Source organism: Mustela putorius, unplaced genomic scaffold (assembly GCF_011764305.1).
Source record: "Mustela putorius furo isolate JIRA1106 unplaced genomic scaffold, ASM1176430v1.1 tig00003836_pilon_pilon_pilon, whole genome shotgun sequence".
NCBI lineage: Eukaryota > Metazoa > Chordata > Mammalia > Carnivora > Mustelidae > Mustela > Mustela putorius.
The window spans coordinates 26,599,067-26,621,861 of NW_025421989.1; the positions used below are offsets into that span (position 1 = coordinate 26,599,067).

The 22,795-nt window shown below is 41.0% G+C and overlaps 1 protein-coding gene across 5 annotated transcripts in view; it reads right to left on the reverse strand.

Moving 5' to 3' along the window:
• DMD (dystrophin) overlaps positions 1–22,795 on the reverse strand; it is a 2,119,021-nt gene that overhangs the window by 225,844 nt on the left and 1,870,382 nt on the right. For all 5 annotated transcript variants that reach the window (XM_045089435.1, XM_045089434.1, XM_045089436.1 and 2 more), the window contains one exon: positions 7,259–7,337. In XM_045089435.1, the coding sequence (XP_044945370.1) occupies positions 7,259–7,337 (79 nt within the window). The remainder of the gene's footprint in view (positions 1–7,258; positions 7,338–22,795) is intronic.

The following is a 22,795-nucleotide window of genomic DNA, read 5'->3' on the forward strand; positions in this document are numbered from 1 at the left end:
GTTGTCAGGTGTCCCCTTCTGTTGTTTTTATTTTCTAATAGAGTTGTGATCATACTGTAATTGTGAAGTCTGATTTTTTTCCTTAATGTATAGCACAGGAGAGTTTTATGAAAAGAACCATGTCAAGTTCTGAATGTTATTAGTCCTTGCTCAGAGGCAACACGAAAGGTCACATTATTTATTGAGTGTCAACTATGTGATAGTCACTATGCTAAATCTCATGCCACTGTGTATTAGCAATGTCAGGAGGAAATTTACTTCTTCTTTTGGATATAAAACATAATTCACTCTGTAAATGATTTCACTGAACATCTACCAAGTACAGTTACCATGTTAGATGCTGGAGAATATAAACCCATCCTGTCCTAGCAGAGATTAGGGTCTGCTCATCAATTATTCAACCATTCATTAGTTGTACAAATAACAATCGAGTTTGTATACTGTGAAAAACTCTGCCCTTTCAGATTAGATTCATGAAAAACATCTTTGGGAAGGAGAGGAACTAGTTACACATAATTAAAGACAAAAAAAGTGAATGATACTTTCACATCTAGTTTGACTCTAATAGGCAGATATAAACTTATACTGTCAAGTTGATAATGATAATGACACCAATGATAATAGCAATCACTTATATATCACCATGTGCCAGGTACTGTTCCATATATTTTATGTAGGCTCCAATACTCAGCATGGAGCCCAGTGCTGGGCTTGAACTCATGACCCTCAGATCAAAGCCTGAGCTGAGATAAGCATCGGTTGCTCATCTGACTGAGCAACCTAGGTGACCCTGTTCTATATATTTTACATAAAATATACACACAGTGTATGTGTGTGTGTGTATATATACATACATACAGTAACTATTGGATCTTCAGTATAACCCTATGAGGCAATGTTACCGTATTTTATTGAATTCAAAACTTCATTGGACATTAGATACATTCTGATTTCAGGACTTTTATAATTGTGGCAAGGGACTATGTCTCACATTTGATAAAATGTTACTATTACCCCCATTTTACAGATGAAGATAAGGAGATGGAGTATCTGACCAGTACTTGAACCCTGTCAGCTTAGTTCCAAAGGCTATAATCTTAACCAATATCCCAACTGAGATAACACTTGACCCAGAGGCATTCAGAGAAAATACAGGCTCTGTAAATCAACTTGGTATGGCCCAGGCCAAGAGAAATGGAAGAGAGAAATCTGTAGATGAACTAGATGATTGTGGGCTTCAGTGTTGTTATCAATGGGTAAGGCCTTGTGATACCTGGCTTGTGAGTTCAGAAACTGGGTTCCAGTCCCACATCTATCACAACCACATGTGTGACCTTGGTGATGTCATTTTATCTTTCTGCACATATTCTGTCTTCTGTAAAAATAAAGGTAGGGGTGGTATAATTCAGTGCCTTTCAAAATTTTTGGACTGCAACCCACAAAAGGAAAGCATTTCACTTTCTGTTGTAGGACACATATATGCATATGTGCACGTGCACACACACCCACCTAACTGAAACCAAAGTGTCAAAACAATACTTAATGTTGCTTGTGAAATGTACTCTGATGTTTTCTCATCCCTTCCATCCCATTAAAAAATTGTTGGTTGCAAGTCATTAAATTGATTTCATATTCACTAATGAGTACTTTGAAAACAACTCATATAGATGCTCCCTTAAGCCTCTCTCCAGTTAGGAAATTCTATAGCATAGGGGACTCCTGGGGTGGGGGTGGGAGCCAGAAACCTCAGGAAAGAGAAAGTTGACCCTTCTGCCTTATAAATAACTCATTTTCTTTTTAATTGGATCGTGTTCTTACTACCTTCAGCAGAAAGTTCTCATCATTAAACCATTTGGCAAATACCACTTTAGGGCAAAGATTCCTATACTTTGTTTCATGGCACGTTCAGTGAGAAGTTAATTGGTATGCCTGAAAAAGACTTCTCTAGTCACGTACCTATGTAGAAGAGCTACTGACTTTATCTTCTTCTTAGTATTTCCATGTAGAGTAAAAGCTGCAACAATTTCAACAACAAAAAAGAAACTTTCTTACCTTTATAAGCTACTGTTTTTCTAATCTTATTGACCCCAAAGTGATTTTTTTCAAGGAAGAGTTATTAACATCATATAGAACATTAATGTTCTGAGGAATATGGTTGGAAAATGCTACTTTGGGGTATTCTAGAACTGGTAAATTATTTTACATTTTTATTTAAATTCCAGTTAGTTAATACACAGTGTTAAAGTAGCTTCAGGTGTACAATGTAGTGATTCAGCACCTCCATACATCAGCCCATGCTCACCACAAGTGCCCTCCTTAATCCCTAGAGTTAATAGTCTGTTTCTTGGTTCACTTTTCTCTCTCTTTTTTCTCCCTTTTGCTCTTCTGTTTTCTTTTTTTTTCCTTTTAAAGATTTTATTTATTTATTTGACATATCACAAGTAGGCAGAGAGGCAGGCAGAGAAAGAGTGGGGGAAGCAGGCTCCCTGCTGAGCAGAAAGCCCGATGCGGGACTCAATCCCAGGACTCTGATCATGACCTGAGCCGAAAGCAGAGGCTTTAACACACTGAGCCACCCAGGAGCCTCTTCTGTTTTGTTTCTTAAGTGGTATGGTATTTGTCTTTCTCTGACTGGCTTATTTCACTTAGCATAGTACTCTCTAGCTCCATCCATGTGGCTGCAAAATGTAAGATTTTGTAGAACTGGTAAAACATTAAGGCAACTCTAAGTTCTTCTCACTCTTACAGAAGGGTTTCTACCTTTATTCAAATATATAGTTATCCTTGGTGAATTAAAACTTAAACTAGAAGCTCAGAGAACCAAGAAAATTGACACAAAAAGATCTCAGTCTCCTTTAAAAATAGAAAGCTTTTAAATTCTTAAGGATAAATTCTTGAAGATAATTTTAAATGGACAATTTTCAGACTACCATTCCAGTAAATACTCAAGAAAGTACTATCTTGATCATTGACATATGAAGACATGGGCACTATACCTTCTTACTATATATTCTTTCTAAAAAAGATTTTACTCATTCATTTGAGACAGAGAGAGCACAAGGAGGGGGAGAAGCAGAGGGTGAAGAAGAAGCAGACTCCCCACTGAGCTAGGAGCCTGACATAGGGCTCGATCCCAGGACCCTGAGACCATGACCTGAGCCGAAGGCAGACGCTTAACCCACTGAGCTATCCAGGCACCCTCCCCTACTATATACTTAAATACATGTATTAATCCTAGCAGTGTGATTCAAAATTGTGTATAAACACAATATATTTAATTTATACGATTTTTAAAAATCACACTGTTACCAATTTCTCCATTTTCTTGGTTTAAGTTATTGAAGTCAATTACAAGTGGTAGAGGGGCTCCTGGGTGGCTCAGGGAGTTGAGTGCTAACTTTAATTTTTGGCTCAGGCCATTATCTCAGGGGCGTGGGATCAAGCCCTGGGACAAGCCTGGTCGTGGGCTCTGTGTTCAGCTGCAAATCTGCTTGGGGTTCTTTCCCTCTTCCTCTCCTTCCCCCTCTCTGCCTCCTCCTGCATGCTCTCTCTTTCTCTCAAATAAATAAATATATAAAATCTTTTAAAAAGAAGTGGTAGAATATTGGGGTGTCTGTCTGGCTCAGTCTATGGCGAGTGTGACTCTTGATCTCTGGGTCATGAGTTTGAGAACCACACTGGGTGTAGAGGTTACTTAAAAACAAAATCTTAAAAAAAGTGGTAGAAAACTAATGCTAGAATTAAAGGTAAGCTAGTGTCTAGCAATGGATAAGGGTCATATTTTACAATGTTTTCCCTCTTCTCATTTCTCTCAGATCTAAGATAAAAGGAACAACTTCTTTAACAAGTAGAGATTGGGCCACCAAGAAAAAACAGTGAATACTTTTATTTAGTAAAAGCCTGCCTGTCTCTACTGAGAAAAACACAGAGACAGTTGGTAATGTAATTTTCAAAGGGGAATGTGTGTGTGTGTGTGTGTGTGTGTGCGTGTGAGAGAGAGAGAGAGAGAAATAGAGGAAGAAGGAGTGAGAGACAGTGAGCATGTTTGGGGGGACAGTTAGTGGCTCACATATACTTCTCTTTGTAATTTCTAAGCCTCAGAAATCATCCTATTATTATTCCTAGTAACCTGGAAGTGAAGTACTCGACATTCTGTCAATTCAAAATCATTTAATATGGCCTTAGTGGTATTTTTTTCAAACATATTTTTGTTTTTTTGAGGGGGGAAAATTCTTTTGCTTTCACAGAACACAATTTAACAGCAAGTAAGTGACATCAGAGATACCCTGCCTCAAATGTGGGTTTGATGGGGCACCCAGTTTCGGGAGCAGGTCTCTGACAGTCCATGGGCCAGTACATATCAAAGCCATACAAAGGTAAACATCCCTTAACAGAGCAGTTCTGCATTTAGGCATTTCTCTTGTAGAAAGAATAGGAGATGTTTGTAAAGGTGCACAAAGGATGTTAGTCACAAAGTTGGATATAATAGTGAAAGATTTGAAATGACTTTAATATTGAGTAATTCAGAAGTGTCTCGGTAAATCCAGCACAGCCTGAGAAGGGAATACTACCCAGCCATTTAAGAAATTACTCTGTAGAGGAATATTTAAACACACAAAAATATTTTTATTACAGTTCTAAGGGAAAAAAGAAGGTCATAAAATGGTAATGTGTTTTTATTCCTGTTTGATTTAAAAGAAGGGCATCTGAATACACACGCATACACACAACCCCTGAGAGAAAGACAGAAAGTATATGAAGTCCATTTTTTATGGTGGTTCTCTCTGAGTGGTGGGATTATGGGTAATTTTTTCCCTCTGTACTCTCTGCTTTCTAAAATTTCCTTTGGGGGGCATATATTAATTACCTCTGTAATTTTTTAAAAAAGGCAACACAAAGAAATAGTCTTCATTCACTCTTTAGTCTTGCATCCTATTTCCAATATCCTTTACACCAAACCAGCATTTTTTGATATTCACAAGCAAAGCTTCTAAGCATATATTGATATTGCACATGAGTAAGAAATTGGTGACTCCTAGGGCTGGCTCCATTTAAGCAGGTATATGAGTGTCATTCTGAGCGTCTGTGTCTATTAGCCTGACCTTTCTGGAAGTGGGCACTGGTGTGATATTGTTTAAAAGGTGTAAAGATGCTCCACCTGGCCCTTCAGAGTTCTTCCCTCACAAGTCAGAGATTATGGCTGACGTTCTACCCACAGAGAGTCATTCCTCAGACTTACGGCTTTTCACCCTATTAAAATGCAAATAGCACAGGAGAAGTACACATTAAACTTTACCTGTCACCTGGATTAAATAACGTATCATTTTCTGAAAAGAAGTTTTAATGGGGAAGACATGGGAATTTGGGTGGGGCAGGCAGACGGAATAAAGGATGAATGAATACACCTGGCATCTGAGGAGTAATTAATATTCATAAGCGTGATATTTTTGTTTATGGCTTCTGAGTTGCTTACAAATATGTTATCACTTTTAATCTCAATGAAATCCAATAGAGTGGCAGTCACCAAGGTGACTTAAGCAGATCAGACATTTGGATAAGTACAGAAGACAAAATACTCAGGCCTCATCATCATCCTAGAGGTACTCCTAGAAACGGTGATTCCACTTGATTGTGCACATAGCTTTCACCTGCCCCTCCTTTCTGCCCATCCTAAGCCTGTGCGATACTGTCCAAATAACGACTGCATGCCGTCGTTAGGTTAGTAAGGTTAGACCCAGTCAAGAAGTAAGACAATTTCTTACTCAATACACTGTCTATGTATAACAAAAAGACAGGACTATTGCCTTCTAGGCATTTTTGTTTTAAAGGACAAGAACCAATTGGAGATACATGAACATATCTAGTCAAATACTTTAAAATGTGAGCAAAGGGGCACCTTGGTGGTGCAGTAGCATGCGACTCTTGGTTTTGGCTCAGGTTACAATCACAGGGTCATGGGATCGAGCCCCGGGTCAGGCTCCACGCTCAGCACGGAGCCTGTTTTGAGATTCTCTCTCCTTCTCCCTCAGTCCCTCCCTACTGGGCATGTGTGCTCTTTCTTTCTCAAATAAATCTTAAAAAAAGAAAAGCAAGTAAAGATCTCTTTCTCAATCTATGGGAAATGGAAAACAAAGGAAAGAATGATAAGATGACAATAAAAGAAGGTGGCAGGAGGGTGAAGGGCAATCATAAAGAATTACTTCCTGTCTAAAAGACACATAAATTAAACGACAGTCCAGTGTTGTGTCTAGAACAGACTCTGGAACCAACCTGGGTTTGAATAATGGCTGTCAGTCAATCTCTGTATGAGTGTGCCTCAATTTCCCCCATCTTTAGAATGGCTATAATACTAGCATCTACCTCAGAGCATGCTATGAGGGTTAAATGAGTTCATATTTGTAACATTGCCAGGCAAAGTAATTGCCTTAAAATGATGGTTAGCTCTCATACATACTCATGTATGACAAGAACTATGCCAAAATGTTAGCAGATGTTAAACTCCATGTGGTAGAAATATGGCTTTTCAAATAGAAAAAACCCCACAACATCTACACTTTTGTAATCAAAGGAAGAGTGGTAGAAATTAATAACATCAATCAGAGGACAATAGGAGCTTGACAATTTAATATGTACTGTTATATTAATAGGATGTTCCAATGGTAAACCATCCATTACCTAAGGCTGTTACTTTCAGTATTTATTATAAAATATGTAATATTTATCAATAATATAACTAGTGACACAAATATAATCAATAAAGGAGTAAAGCTTAAGTAAAGAGAATGAAGACTGGTCAAGGATAAAAGAGCAGTGAGAATAGTTAGGGAGAGCAAACACAACAGGCTGGGCTTCCAACTTGGAGGCAGAAAGTATTTAATGAATTACGTAGAGATAAAGAATTATAGATTCCCAGTAACACATATTGAATGATCCCGTCATAATTACACGGTATCCTAATTACCAGCTTACGAAGTGAACCGCTATAAACAGAACTAAAGATTCAAAAATATTACCAAAGTTAGCACTGGAGAACACACTGCAGGAAACAACTATGCGTTAGCTGAAGACTAGACAAAATGATCTAATCGGACCTCCTCTCCCAACCCTCTAGATTCTCCGCACCCCCCCCCCCAAGTTGTATCTCAGGATGATTTACGCCTCCAGTGCACTTGGCAGAGATGATTGTAATTCAGCTCTTCATTCTTTGCTACCAAGATGCAATGAAGACATTATGCAATGAAAGGTGACAGCAACTTACTGGAAAGGAAGTGCTGGGACGCGGGCCCAAAGTCCCTGTGGGCTTCGTGCAGCTGCCTGATGCGGTCCTCAACAGCCACCTGGGAGGAAGAGGAGAGAAATGATGTTCTCTCATCACATATAATGAGGAGCAATTAAAAACAATGTACCCTTTTCGGTAAGATCTTTTGGGCCTCAAAAGCTGGAACACTAAAGCAACAATTTATAACCCCGGTTTTAATATCTGCTTACCATAGATGGCCTCTGAGACACATTTTTATCAAACCAAGGCCAAACAGAAAGGATTTGCTTTCTTGATAATGTTATAATGAGATTTCCCCCCCCCCCCCCCACACTCTTACTCATTGGCAGACACAAACGAACTACTTACTACTCCAATGAGCACCATCAAAAATGTAAACTCTAAATCTTCCATGCAGAGGTTAGGGAGGTTGTCATTCCCTGTTCCACATGATGGCTAAAGGAGCTCAGAAAAGGCACATGTTTTGTCTTAGTCTGTTGTTTTGGACTCATGTATTTTGGAATCCTATTGATGATTGATGGATCACTGAGTGATAATTAACAAGTAACCAATAGTTGATTTTTACTCAAGTATGAAAGAAGTGGAGGCAAGGCTTAAATACAGGCTATGGGGAGAAAATGAGATCAAAGAAATTTTCAGATTTTAGTTTTTAGGAGACTTGAAAATTAGTACGAAGTATATCTTTAGGTGGCATGAGATAAAAATTACCACTCTTTTTTTTTCTCTATTAGGTTTTTCTGTAATACATGGACACCATCCTGATAGCTTAGTGAATTCCATTCTGGGTGGGGAAAAAGGAAGAATTTTATGGGTGAAATGGTATACTTTGCCATCTGGCCTTCTGCCAGCCGGGTATTAGTGGTGACCCCAGGTCTGTAGGCTCCATAAATCTGGATCTTAATTTGGTTCTGAAAAGCCCATGCTAAAAAAGGGGTTGATCAGTTCCTGCCCAGAGCCAGCAAACTTGGAGTGAGTTTGCTCCTATGGTGTGGATAATTCCCTGGAGATAAAATGAGTATTAAATGGATCAGAAATCTGGCTCAGGTAGTCTGATCTAAAGCCGACTCCGACCTTGCACTATCAGTCAAAGGCCTGACATAGATTGAGAACAATCTTCCTTTTTTTACCTTCTCCAAGCCTTGCCCATCTTTGCTGGGACCAAATATTTGGCAAAGCATGTGGAGTTCCAAACAGTGCGGGATTTGCCTCACTGTTACACTCACGAAAGCATGAAGAACACTTCAGACATCCTTCCCAGTCGTATGACCCTGCGTTACCAACCAAACTCAACCTGCCCGTCCTGCTATATTCCATCCAGTGTAACACTTGTAGGACTTGTTCTTGCTGTTCCTCCTCTCTAGACTGTTCTTCTCCCCCTCCTCTTCCAGTTCAGGTCGTTCCTATATTTATATGCCCCCTTTTCGAGTCCCCCAGGGTTGGAAGTGCTTGCTTCCTCAGCATCCTCACAGCACATGGTGTCTACTTGGAGCACATCTATCCTACCATCTCTTTGAGTCCCATGGACGTGAGTATCTCCCACAATGCACTGTGGATTCCTTGATAGTCGGGACTATTCTGGGCTTACCTCTCTTGCCCTATGCTTCCTTTGGCAGGATGCCGTGAACCCTGAACACCCTAAGTGGCAACAAAGGTTTAATGACTGGTTGAACAAACTAATGTGTATGGCTGACTGATAGAGACAGACGGATATGGGGGAATAAATCAGAATGTGTATTGACACTGACTACACTCTACATGCCCCTGGGTATATTGTTCTATTGTTAACTTTCCTCATCTGTAAAATGGGACAATGATATGCCATACCTCACAGAATTTTTGTGGGAAATGGCTAGGACACGTGATGTGTTTGGCCTGTTTTCTTTCATACGGTGATTACTGAATGAATGCTAGCAACTACTGCTATGTTGCCTTATAATTAATATATGGAGAGGAATAGGTTATTGAAGGCAAGGCAATAAATGTGACAAAAAATGGCTAATATGTTTTTAATATTTATTTATTTGAGAGAGAATGTGTGCATGAGTGGGGGGAGGGGCAGTGAGAGAGAGGGAGAAGAGAATCTCAAGCAGATTCCATGCTGAGTGTGGAGCCTGATGTGGGGCTCCATCTGAGATCATGACCTGAGTGGAAAGGAAGAGTCAGATGCTCAACCGACTGTGACACCCAGGCGTCCCCCCAAAATGGTTAATATTTATTAAGTACTCTGTTCATGGCAATATGAATTAACTTATTTAAATTTTCGCAGTAACTCAGTGGTAAGAATTCATAGTATCTGCCCACTTCACTGATGTTGGAACTGAAGCATGAGAGGTTAAAAAATCAACAACAACAACAACATTTGACTAACTTTAAATAGTAAATTGGCAGAGCCAGGATTCAAATTCATTCTGGCTCATGCTCTTAACTGCTATTTTAAGGATAAAAGTTGAAAGGCAAGTATTTTATCCATATTTAATCTGCAGCTGGCCTTTCCATTTACTAAGTGCAGAAGAAATCTGGTGTCCACAACTGTGAAAGTTTAGACATTGGTATATTGGTATATTTCAAGGTCAGTTCCTGGTCATAAAGAAGGTGATGCCATAAGATTATAGAGAACACATGCAAATGAATGTTTAGAATATGTAGTTGTTTCTATATGCAGAATGGGTCATTTCATGAACAAATTAATCAAGAGATGATTGTGAACGTTTTGGGGGTGGGGAAGATGGGATGAGGAGGTCACTGGGGCGTGGACAGTCATCGGAGATGTTTTCACATCCTAAGAGAGAAATCCCAAGGGGAATATGTGATAGAGGGGCGTGACCATGTCACAGGCCCTGCCCCTGGGCAGTGATGTCGGTAGCTTCAGAGCAGCCAGGCGGAGACAGATCTGAGTCCATCGGAGACCGCTCATCTCTGAGGGGTGTTTTCTTCTTAACTAAGGAGACCTCCAGAGGTAGTTTCCCTCTACACACAATATCGTCAAGAAATGAAAAGGAGACAGGAGTGAATTCCCATCCCAATAACTCAAAGTTAAGAAAATGCATCAGAGAGACTGAAATTAAAGCTGTGTCATGAACTGAAATGAAAAATTTAGGAAACAGTCTTAGAATAACTAAAGAGGGTGCCTGGGTGGCTCAGTGGGTTAAGACTCTGCCTTCGGCTCAGGTCATGATCTCAGGGTCCTGGGATCGAGGCCCCCATCGGGCTCTCTGCTCACCAAGGAGCCTGCTTCCTCCTCTCTCTCTGCCTGCCTCTCTGCCTACTTGTGATCTCTCTCTGTCAAATAAAAAAATAAAAATCTTGCAAGAAAAACTAAAGAATTAAGCATACAACATTTCTTTTCACAGATTATCTTTGGAGAAAGGTATTGCATGGATTGAAAGCACGGGTGAATAAACAAAGACATCGTTTTCAGAAAGAGAAAACTTTGAAGTGTAGCTTCCTACTGTAGCTACAGTGTAGCTACAGTGTAGCTACCTAAGAACAAAGGCACTTTATTCTGTGAGCTATTAGGCAAGGAAATGAAATCTGATCATCTTCTGCAACAATAAGCCCCATGCATTGGACCTTTCTAAGTGGCTGTGTTTTGAACCATTTGCAAGTCCTCTATACAGACTGGGGAGCAAAAGCCATAATTAATACACTGGCACCTTGCATTCTGGCAGAATTCCTTTTTTACTCGGTTAATTCTCTTTTCATTTGACAAGTATCTGTTCAACCTGAAAGAGACACATAAGGAGCAGTCTCTGGTTTGGGGACACAGAGAGGTTTGGAGGTGAGGAAGAGGGAGGGGTAGGCCAAGGAAAGGCCTGGGATGAAACATGGCTGTTGCAGGGGACGGTGAGGCACAGTGAGCTAGGTGTCTTGGAAGCAGAGTTTGAAAGCAAGGCATTTCAGACTCGGAGACTCAAGATTTCCCTGGCAAGGCCAAGGGAACCAGGGAAGACGTCTGCACAGGGACCCATGACTTGACAAGCAGCTCGGGCTTAGGAAGTTGAGTCTGGCAGCGAGGCCTTAAACAGATTCAAGAGGGACTGGAAGGTGAGACCAGGCAGAGGCTGTTGCTCTCACTCAGGTGTGGGGTGACATGTGTTGCATTAAGACTATGTGGCCTGGGGGCGCCTGGGTGGCTCAGCAGGTTAAGCCAGTGCCTGTGGCTCAGGTCATGATATCAGGGTCTTGAGATCGATCCCACGTCGGGCTCTGCTTGGCGGGGAGCCTGCTTCCCCCTCTCTCTCTGCCTGCCTCTCTGCCTACTTGTGATCTGTCTATCAAAATAAATAAATAAAATCTTAAAAAAAAAAAAAAAAGACTGTGTGGCCTGGAGTGGGAGAGAAGGTGCAGATAAGGAGGTGTTTTGAAAGAAGGAAGAACTGATTAATTTTGGGGCTGGAACTTCATTTTGGAAGAAACCAAGAGAACGTCTGTATTTGCAGTGTGGAAGACTGGGACGATAAGGATACTGGTGATGGAAATCCCAAAAGTGGGGGATGGCATATGGCTGGATGAATTCATATGGAACATGATGTGTTTGACCTAACCATGAGATTTTAATTGGAGGTGTTGAGTAGAGCCAGTTGGAGATGAGCAATTTGTCTGTCATTAAAGGCAGGAAAGGCAAGTGAGAATAAAAGGGTTGGGACTGAGCATTAGAAGGTGAGCAGGGTAGGAGGAGCTAAAGGAGTAGAACTAGATTCTTCAAAGAGATAGTTTCTTCTGAATGAACAGGCAACACCTCTGTTTTCTTTCTTTCTTTCTTTCTTTCTTAAAATATTTATTTTAGAGGGGGTGAGGGGCAGAGGGAAAGGGAAAGAGAGAATACTCAGACCTCTCTCTGAGCCTGGAGCCAGACATGGGGCTCTATCCCATGACCCCGAGATCATGACTTGAGCTGAAATGAAGATTTGGCTGCTCTACTGAATGAGCCATACAGGCGCCCCGACCTCTGTTTCCTTTTATAAAAAGAAATACAAGTATAACATCTTTCAGGAAGCATACATCCTGTTTCCACTATTAGATCATAGATCATGAAGGCTTAGAACTGGAAGAATCCTTATCTATTGATACACAAAGGTCTATTCTTTAGAACTATCCCAGATGGGCAAAAAACTGCCATATGCTCCTTGAGTACTCATAATCTAGTTTGCAGTATTCCTCAGTAAAAGCATGTCAGAGAAAATTTTTTAAAAAGGTCTTTTTTCTTGTTTTGTTAATTTTGGCCAGTCTAACTGGTGTAAGGTGATATCTCAATGTGGTTTTAATTTGAATCTCCCTGAGGGCTAATGATGATGAACATTTTTTCATGTGTCTGATAGCCATTTGTATGTCTTGATTGGAGAAGTGTCTGTTCATATCTTCTGCCCATGTGTTGGAGAGGATGTGGAAAAAGGGGAACCCTCTTACACTGTTGGTGGGAATGCAAGTTGGTGCAGCCTCTTTGGAGAACAGTGTGGAGATTACTCAAGAAATTAAAAATAGAGCTTCCCTATGACCCTGCAATTGCACTCCTGGGTATTTACCCCAAGGATACAGATGTCGTAAAAGAAGGGCCATCTGTACCACAATGTTTATAGCAACAATGGCCACGGTGGCCGAACTATGGAAAGAACCAAGATGCCCTTCAACGGACGAATGGATAAGGAAAATGTGGTCCATATACACTATGGAGTATTATGCCTCCATCAGAAAGGATGAATACCCAACTTTTGTAGCACCATGGATGGGACTGGAAGAGATTATGCTGAGTGAAATAAGTCAAGCAGAGAGAGTCAATTATCATATGGTTTCACTTATTTGTGGAGCATAACAAATATCATGGAGGACAAGGGGTGTTAGAGAGGAGAAGGGAGTTGGGGTAAATTGGAAGGGGAGGGGAATCACGAGAGACTATGGACTCTGAAAAACAATCTGAGGGGTTTGAAGGGGCGGGGGTGTGGGAGGTTGGGGTACCAGGTGGTGGGTATTGGAGAGGGCACAGATTGCATGGAGCACTGGGTGTGGTGAAAAAATAATGAATACTGTTTTTCTGAAAATAAATAAATTGAAAAAATTAAAAAAAAATATACAACACAAAAAGATGTAAAAAAAAAAAAGGTCTTTTTTTTTTTTTTTTTTTAATACGCTCCATGAGGATAGAGACATATCTTTCTTTCCCTACTATATCCCTGGTGACTAGCACAGTACTTGCACATAGCAGATATTCTAATTATTAGTTGAATGAATTAATGTACAGTTTATTCAAGAAGTATCACCCTAACAACTACATTTTGCATGAAGAATTCCCTATTGTGTGATTCCCAGCAAAATTTTTGGAAAGACCTCCCTTCTCCCACAACTCCCTTCCTCCCTCTTTTCTTTCCTTCCTTCTTGATGATCAAAGTTTAAAAAAGAAAATCATTGGGGCGCCTGGGTGGCTCAGTGGGTTAAAGCCTCTGCCTTTGGCTCAAGTCTTGATCCCAGGGTCCTGGCGCCTGGGTGGCTCAGTGGGTTAAAGCCTCTGCCTTCCGCTGGGGTCATGATCCCAGGGTCCTGGGATAGAGCCCCGCATCAGGCTCTCTGCTTGGCAGGGAGCCTGCCTCCCCCCCTCTCTCTGCCTACTTGTGATTTCTCTCTGTCAAATAAATAAATAAAATCTTTTTTAAAAAAAGGAAAATCATTTAGAATGACTGGTCCTACAATACTGGACTCAAAAAATTTTATAGTAATAATGTGCAAGGCAAAGCAAGAGCCCAAATCTCCTTCCTATTTGTTTTGTTCAAATTTTTAAACAATCATATTCGAGAGCTGTGAGGACTATATATTATTCACCTTTGCTTTCTCATTTCAGATGAGTTCTGTAGGCAGTGGACTGTTTGCAGAGACTTTCCTTCTTTCATGCCTTTAAGAAATGTTTCTTCATTCATTCAAAGGATACTAGGATGCAAGTTACTTGCTCATGAAGATACATTATCTTATTCATGGTATAGCACAGGGCCTAATACCTGGGAGATGGTCAATAAGTAATTGATAAACGTGATGAATGAAAAGACTTTTTGAGTTCTTGTTATCTTTCAGGCACTATGCTCAGTATGATTATGGTAGATTAGAGAGCAAAATTTTGGGGATAAGGAATGAACACCAAGTCATTCAACTAAATTGATGATAACACGTTCTATTCCCAGCTTTGACTATTTCCCAAAGCTCAGTCCATTCCACCATGGGTTCTAAATGACATCCTTATTTCATTTTTTCCCCAAATTGCTTTAAATTAAAAAGAGAAGAAAAAGGAGAGATCATAACACTAGGGCTCCAAGAAATGATTTCAAGTTAATTCATCTAAATGCAAATGTTACTTAACTTTATTTTCAATTCTCAAGGGCTTTTTCTTTTGACTTGTTAATCACTTTTATGTTTTCGTCTTCACTGGAGGTTTAAGGAGAGCCAAGGAGTCCTGCTGACGTGGGAAGATGCTGCTCAACAACGTGATTTCTACTGAGCATCCCAGCGTTCTAATGGGTGCGTCATGCATCGATTGTGTTTACCCCAGTCTTGGGAAAAGATGTAACTGGGCAGGTACATTTCCATTTTCTGGCTTTCAGTCTGTCTAGACCTTAACTAAATATCCATAGGCATGCAAGAACGAGACTTCACACCTACACTAATGAGCCCGTTTAAAAAAAGAAAAACCACAACAAACAACAAACAAAAAACAAAACAAAAACCGTTTCCTTGTGCCTTGTGCCATGATGATAGTGAATAAATCACTCACATGTACACAAATGACTCTCTGTGGTCTATTCATGAGGGTTTTTCTCTGAAATTTTGCAGTTTTCTGTATGCATGTGTCTGTGTTGGGGAGGCCTTCATAATTCATTCTTATTTCCAAACCCTTACTTGTAAAACTCACAAATACATGCTCAATCATTGTCCTGGAAGCTCTTGAGATGTATTACAGTTTCTGTTAAACTCCTAATTATAATCCTTTTCAGTTAAAATCCATTGTTCTAACTCTGATTTATTTAGAGTTGTGCCTGAAAAAAGAAAAGAAAAGAATGGTCTGAGACAAGATTTGGAACGAGAGCTTTTGATAGGTACAGTTCTGTGGCAGAACCATCCAGGCTTGTTGAATGCAAAGATAGCGGCTGAGTTCTCTTTTCCTTCCGGTTATTTATGTGTTTTCTTGACATTGAGACACCTTTGAGTTAAAAAGAGTTTCTTGTGATTGGCTTCAGAATAGATCATGGGGAAGCAACCAGTGCTAACAGAGCGCTCACAGTGAGGACATAATTATTAGCTGATTTTGGGTGATTTATAGCACGGACGCTAACAGGTGCCAATTGAGACGATCATTCATCCACTTCTCTCTATGTTCCTCTCTCACAGCATTTTTGCCCCTTCTATTGTACATTTCTGTGTTGATTCCCTTCTTTCTCTTCTTTCTTCATCTCTGATTTCTTATTCTCTGTTTTCCCTTTTTTTTCTCCTCCATTCACCTCTCCACTTCCTACTCGCCCTCCCCAGCGGAGTTCTGTACAACCAGCAGTGACTAAGATGAAAGGGCTGTCCCCCTCTGCCGGACAGGTGAGGCGTGCTGTCAGTCGGAACCCAGCCTAGAGCCAGCTGAAGGGCCGCAGAACTTGCCAGCCCCCAAACATGACTCTTTGGCATAAGAATTGTTTAAGCTCCTTAGTTTTTCTGAAACTGCAGGCAGACCCTGGGGAAGCCCTGAAAATGGCAGAAGTTAAGTTTTTTAAAGAGATATTTACATTTATAAGGGAAGTTTGCATTTTAAGGGTGGCTCCAGCTCCGCCTTGGGAAAAAGAGAATGACTAAATCTCTAGAAAGCCTTATCAATGGAAAAAACAAAAGTGAAATCTGCATAAGAACCTTACCCTTGTTTACTGTGCTTTTCCTGGCAGCCTCCCCTACCTGACCTATTCCATCCCTAGGCCCCAACATCTCCCTTTTGTCTTCAGCTGCAGGTGGTATTAGAGGTGGTAGCTGGGGCCATTTCCACGAGTTATTCAGTTTTCCTTGGTCTCTCCCTCGTATACATGTTATTTAACTTGTTTGCCTCTCTCCTGCTCATCTGTCTTTTTTTTTTTAAAGACTTTATTTATTTATTTGAACAGAGAGAGAGAGAGAGAGAGAGAGAGAGAGATCACAAGCAGGCAGAGAGCCAGGCAGAGAGAAGGGGACACAGCCTCCCTGCTGGCAGAGAGCCCTGTGGAGCTCTATCCCAGACCCTGAGATCATGACCTGAGCCAAAGGCAGAGGCTTAACCCACTGAGCCACCCAGGAGCCCTTCATCTGTCTTTTATTATGGGAGGTCTCCACCAAGAACCTAGAAGGATAGAGGAAATATTCTATTTCCTCTCCCACATAGCCCATGGCTTCTCCGGGAGTATGATTCCCCTTCTTCTTCTTCTTTTTTAAGATTTTATTTATTTATTTGACAAACAGAGATCACAAGTAGGCAGAGAGGCAGGCAGAGAGAGGGAGAGGAGGAAGCAGGTTCCCCGCTGAGCAGAGAGCCCAGTGCAGAGCTCAATCCCAGGATCCTGAGATCAAGACCTGATCCGAAGGCAGAGGCTTTACCCACTGAGCCACCCAGGCGCCCTCCCCTTGTTCTGACGGACTCCTCCATCCACTGGAAAGAACGGGAGGACAAACGCCAAGTCCTGGGTCCATCGTTAAGCCTTCAGCTCTGCCCTCACTGATTTCTAACGCGTACCTCGGAGGTGTGTTTATTGGTTCTCATGCTCATGCAACTGCCTCCTTCGGTGATAATGGAGTCAGGTTATATCAACATTGAGTTGACTTCATAGAGCCAGGCACCTTCAGGGTATCATTAATTTTAGTTTAGAAAAGCAGCAATCAGCCTCCTCTCCTGCTTCATTTGTCAAAATCTTTTGTTTTGGCTACATCTACAGACTGTGAGGAAAAATGTGATGGGAAGGGAAGAGATCATAGGAAGCATTAATTCTGCCTTTTTTTTTTTTTTTTTTTTTTTTTTGGTCTCAAAGAGATAAAAGTTGAATTACTCTGCTCGGCTGATGTAACTGGATGCCGATTTTATCTTAAAAAGATAGGTTCCATTTTAAAAGCTTTCCTAATGTCTGGCATGATGTGGAGCAGGAAGTAAAGTCAAGTGGGTCGCACCTTGCAATGCCATTACATTAAATCATTTGCATATCAGCCTCTGCTGCTTATTCCTGAGCTTCTATTTATTCCACATTTGGAAGATATCATTCTCACAGAAATTTCCCGAGGCCATTGTCTCATTCCTTTCTAGGGGCATTTTGGGCCACAAGTAGCAGAAGGCTCACAGGGTAATTACATAATTATCCCTCCTAGTATTAGCACACGGGAGTGTTCCCAAGGACCAGAAGTGGCAATTTGAAATAATTATCAAGGGACCATATCAGAACTGGTATCATGTGAAAAACAGACAACCTGTATAGCTGCCAGCAGATTCATCCTGAAATATGAAATCAGGAAGACAGATGAAAAAAGATACACCTCCAGTAATTACACATTTTTTCCTGTTTTCTGGTGAAGTTCTTCTATTTTGGGCAATGACATGCTTGTAGATTTTCAGTTTGTTCTACTAGTGACCTTAATAATAATGGTCAACAGGGAGAATTTGCTCAAACATGCACACAACTCTCCTTAACCAAGGAAATCCACATTCCTTAATACCCACACTACCTGCAGCATTTCCAAAGCTCCCTGACCTTGGCTCCCTTCACAGTCAATTTGACCACATATCCGAAAACCTTGTCTGCCAGGAGCCCCTGTTTCCAGTTCCCAGCTCTCCCCCCCGGCCGCTGAAAAGAGCCTTTCTCTTGGCTCACTGATGCAGAGCTGCCAAACCAGTATCAGGTCCGTTGGTTACAAATCAATAAACCGGAAGATCTCATCTAGGGCACTTCCAAGTCTTGCAATAGTCGGTCCTTCTCCCTCCTTTGCATATCACAAAACAAGGCACAAGCTAAAGAGGGAAGTACACTTCGTGTTTTTTAACAAAGCACAGAGGCTGGTGCAATGCCCTTCTATTGTTTCTTGGTATGGATTTGTCAGAGCTGGAGTTAAATTGGACAGGTCCTCACTCCCTGTCTCACTGCCTGCCTGGGCCGCTTTACACTCCTCAGGCTGAGCACTCTCTCACTCCCACCAACCCCCAGCCTCCGCCCCCCACCGCCATACCTTCACCCCAGCTCTAAGGTGGTTTCTAAGCTCCTTGGACAGTCCTAAGACTTCCCTGAACTATTGGAGGTATTTTCACTTCAAATCCAAAAGCTATTTTTTTCAACGTGGCTTTACATGGTATAGAAAACTACAGGGAAAAACATTCCCAAATACAGTGTGATCTTTTATAGGAGAAACAAAAGATCGAATTTCTAGGTCATCACGGAAGTAGGTATACTTCCTTGAGCAATAATCTGAAGTACTTTATGAGATTCTTCCTTTCACTAAAGCAAGAAATCCTAAAATCCATCAGGATATGTGCACTGTACCTTGACTTTCTTTTTAATCCTCAAGTGAAACCAAGACAGTAAAGTGTAATAAAAATGCATATAGCCCCAGGCTTTGTGCCTTAGCAAAGAGAGAAAAAATAAGCTTCTTGACTTAATATGTCTACTGTGAATAATCAGCCACTGCATTTTGGGATCTTGCTTTATAATCTTAACGTATAACAGTGAACTCCGTGTTTGTGGTGTGAGAAGAATAAAGGAGTTTTTCGCTTTCTTTGAAAAAATAAATAAATAAAAAGATTTCCCCAGTTTCCCAAACCAGAGGCATGTGTTAACTTAAAAGAAATGAAACCAGGGGCTGCAATCTCTTGAGTTTTACTAATACATTTTTTTGCATCTTCCCTAAAGTTGTCAATGAAGTATGGGCAAGGTAAGAGAGGGTCCCCCCTCTGCAAAACAATGTGGCTAACATTTGTTTTGGATACCTTCTCAGTCTCATTCCCAGATGCTTAGCCTGTCTGGCCCAAGTCTCGGTTCTTTGTTGATTAATAGATATCGCTAGGAAGATCAATGATTGCTCATAACGGGCTTCCAGTATCACAGCTGTGAATATTTGCATTTTAAGAGCAATTTTAATTAAATAATTAAGCAATTAATTACTCAAATACTTATTGAGTCCTTATAAGGCACTTCGCTAGGAGAGGAAGGGGAAAAAAAATAAATAAAACAAGGAGTCTATTTTCTATGAATTTATGGATTAGATATTTTCAAACAGGCATAACAAAGTAGCTTGGGAAAGGTCTTAATATACCCAGTCATTCTCCAATTTGACTATGTATCACTACTACCTGAGAAATGTCTAAAAAACAGATACTTAGCTAGAAATTCTCTAGAACTTCTGACCTAGTCCATTTGCCACTGGGGCTTGAGAATCTGTACTTTCTTTAAAGCTCCACCAAGGACTCTGACATGTAGCCCATTTTTGGAGCCACAGGTGTAGTGGAAAGGCCACCAGTTCTAAGGGACAGGAAGACTTGAGTTAGAATGTCTTACTAGCTACTTGACCTTCTGCATCTCATCTAAGTGTCTACAGGCCTTAGTTTCCTCATCTATAAATAGAAGTACTGAATACCAGCAACAGTGACAATAGTCACCACAGCTAACATTTATAGAGCATTCACTGTGGTCCCAGTGCTGTGTTTATACTTTAGAGGTAGACTGCGCATTTGAGTCTCTCCTATCAGAAAATAAACTTAATGAGAGTTGGGTATAGTCTATTTCATTCACCTCTGGATCCCCAGGATCCTGGTTGGCACCTGTCTCATAGTAGGTAGCCAATTAAATATTTAAAAGAATCAACAACCAAATGATGAAGGTCCTTCCATTAGGACCATTTTACTTTTTAATTTGTTGTTTTTAAAAAGATTTTATTTTATTTTTTTTTATGACAGAGAGAGAGAAAGAGAGAGACAGGGAGCGGGCACGCATGAACGAGTGGGTGGAGGAGCAGAGGGAGAGGGACACGCTACTCTGCAGTGAGCGTGGAGTATGACACGGTGCCTGATCGTACGAGCCTGAGATCATGACCTGAGTCAAAATCAAGAGTCAGAGGCTCAACTGACTGAGCCACCCAGGTGTCCCTAGGACTTTCTTACAGGTGAGCACACTCATGTATGGATAATGAGATGCTGGAAAGAGTGTGCCTGGAGAGTCCATTTCCTATTAGAGACCCTCTCATTTTCCTGGCAACTGGGCACCTGGTGGCTCATTGGGTTAAGCCTAAGACTCTTGATCTTGGCTCAGGTCTTGATCTCAGGTCATGAGCCCCAGCCCCATGCTGGGCTCCATGTTGGGTGTGGGGCCTACTTAAACAAACAACAAACAAACAAAAAAGAAGCCTAACAGCTCTTGAAGTGATAGACTGTGTAGAACTTATTAATGAAGGAAGTTAGTTTTAAGCAAGGCCTTCGAAGTTGGGTAAGAATTTGATGGGCCAAAACAGATGCAAGTTTCCATGTGGTCAGAGCAGAATGAACAATTTTTTTTGGCACTAGTAAAGGCCTGGATGTAGAATATAAGCAGAGGGAAAACTGAATAATGTGAGGCTGGAAATGTAGCTGGGGTTAGATCAGAGTAGTACTTGTTAGTCAGGTTTAAAAACAGAGACTTTGTCATTTATGGGAAAGCGTGAAAACATTTTAAAAAGTAATTATTAAAATTCTCATTACTTTTACTGCATTTACAGGATAAAAAACTCAAGGAAAACAAAGAAATGAAAATCTTTAAAAACCTGTCTCCCCTTTACCACACCTTTCCAGCCATCTTGCTCCCCATCTTGGTGGCAACTGTGAGTCACATTTTCATATTTTACATTATTTTTATCAGTAAAGAAATACCACGGTGAGAGCAGTGAGTTCTAGGATGACCTGAAGCATGGAACAGGTGTAGAAAAGATAAGCTGCCAGGAATCAAAACAAGAGCTGGTGTGATAGCTGGTTAAAGTAAGGGGACCGGCGGGGTGGGGTGGGGTGCTTGGGTGGCTCAGTGGGTTAAAGCCTCTGCCTTCAGCTCAGGTCGTGATCCCAGGGTCCTGGGATCGAGCCCCACATGGGGCTCTCTGCTTGGCAGGGAGCCTGCTTCCCCCTTCCCCCCACCGCCTGCCTCTCTGCCTACTTGTGATCTCTGTCGGTCAAATAAATAAATAAAATCTTTTTTAAAAAAGTAAGGGGACTGGGCTTTCATCCTATGTGACAAGGACATGTCTATGAATCAGGACAGACCCATAGTGTCTTGGGGCAGAGCCTGATAGGATAACCCAAAGCAGTCAATCAAGAATGGTTAAACAAAGACTCGGTGGAATGATGGAAAGAATACAAAGGGGGTGGGAGTGAATTCTCAAAGCCCGTCACGTCATTCGTCCCGATGTTAACAAGAGCTGTACTATGGCTTTGGTAGAAATACTGTATCTGACTAAAAAAGACGACCTGTAAAGCATGTAACAGCATCTGCTACAAAGGAAGCACTGAGTAAATGGTAGCTGTCACTTATTTGGGTTAAAAGGTGGGTCAGAGCAGAAGTGGAATGGGTAGATTTGGCAGACACATCCCTGGGGGAAGTTCTGTGTCTATCTTGCCTCTTTTGTTATCAGTATACAGGCGGGCCAGTTGGGGATAGCTAGGTGATTACTCTCTTTTAGCGGAGTCTAAACGAGTCTAGAGTGGAGACCATGAGAGGTGAGCTCAAGAACCAATTATTCCACAAGCAGTCTGGAGTGCTGTTATGCACTGCGTGTTTATGTTGTGCCCAGTGGCAAAGACAGGATGTGAAACACTCCTGCTCTCAGGAACCTGTGTCTTGTGGGAAGAGCACTGCACACGGGACGAATCAGACTCTTTATGTGCCCGCCTCTGTGTTCCTGAAGTAAGAAGTGAGAAAGCCGTGAGGTCTAGAACAATCTGGGAGGGTTCACTATGCAGGTGACACACACAGATCAATCCAGAGTCTATGTAGCTTAGCATCTCATGCCCACTGAGGACTAGTGTTTGAACAGGCATTTTGTATGCCATTATTGACATCATCTTAATGGATTAAACATTCCCAAGACTTCAAATACTTTTGCTTATACTGTTGATTTTTTTCTTTCATTTTGGTAAGCAAACAATTCGTCATTCTCTTCCCTTCTTTTAGGCATTTCACATTTGTTTGCAAAGAGCTTTCAAAATACAGTGATTACAATGGTTTGTTTTCTTGCCTTCTCTTCATTTTGTCACAGTTGATTTTTTTCATGGCTATGTGAATATAGACAGTTGGATATAAAGCATTCAGTGATTTTGTGTTGAGATAAAAATAGTGGGTTTTAGACAAGTAAAGAGTTGGCATCATTACTTTTCCTCCTTGAAAATGATTTTATTGCGATGATGACAAACTTTCTTCTAGACTTTTCTAAAGTAATGTTAAACCTCATTCATACAACTTTGAACATCTTGTCCTTGATCTAGGATTGAACACACATTTCACATCTTGGAAAAAACTTTTTTTTTTTTTGGTTAGCTGATCT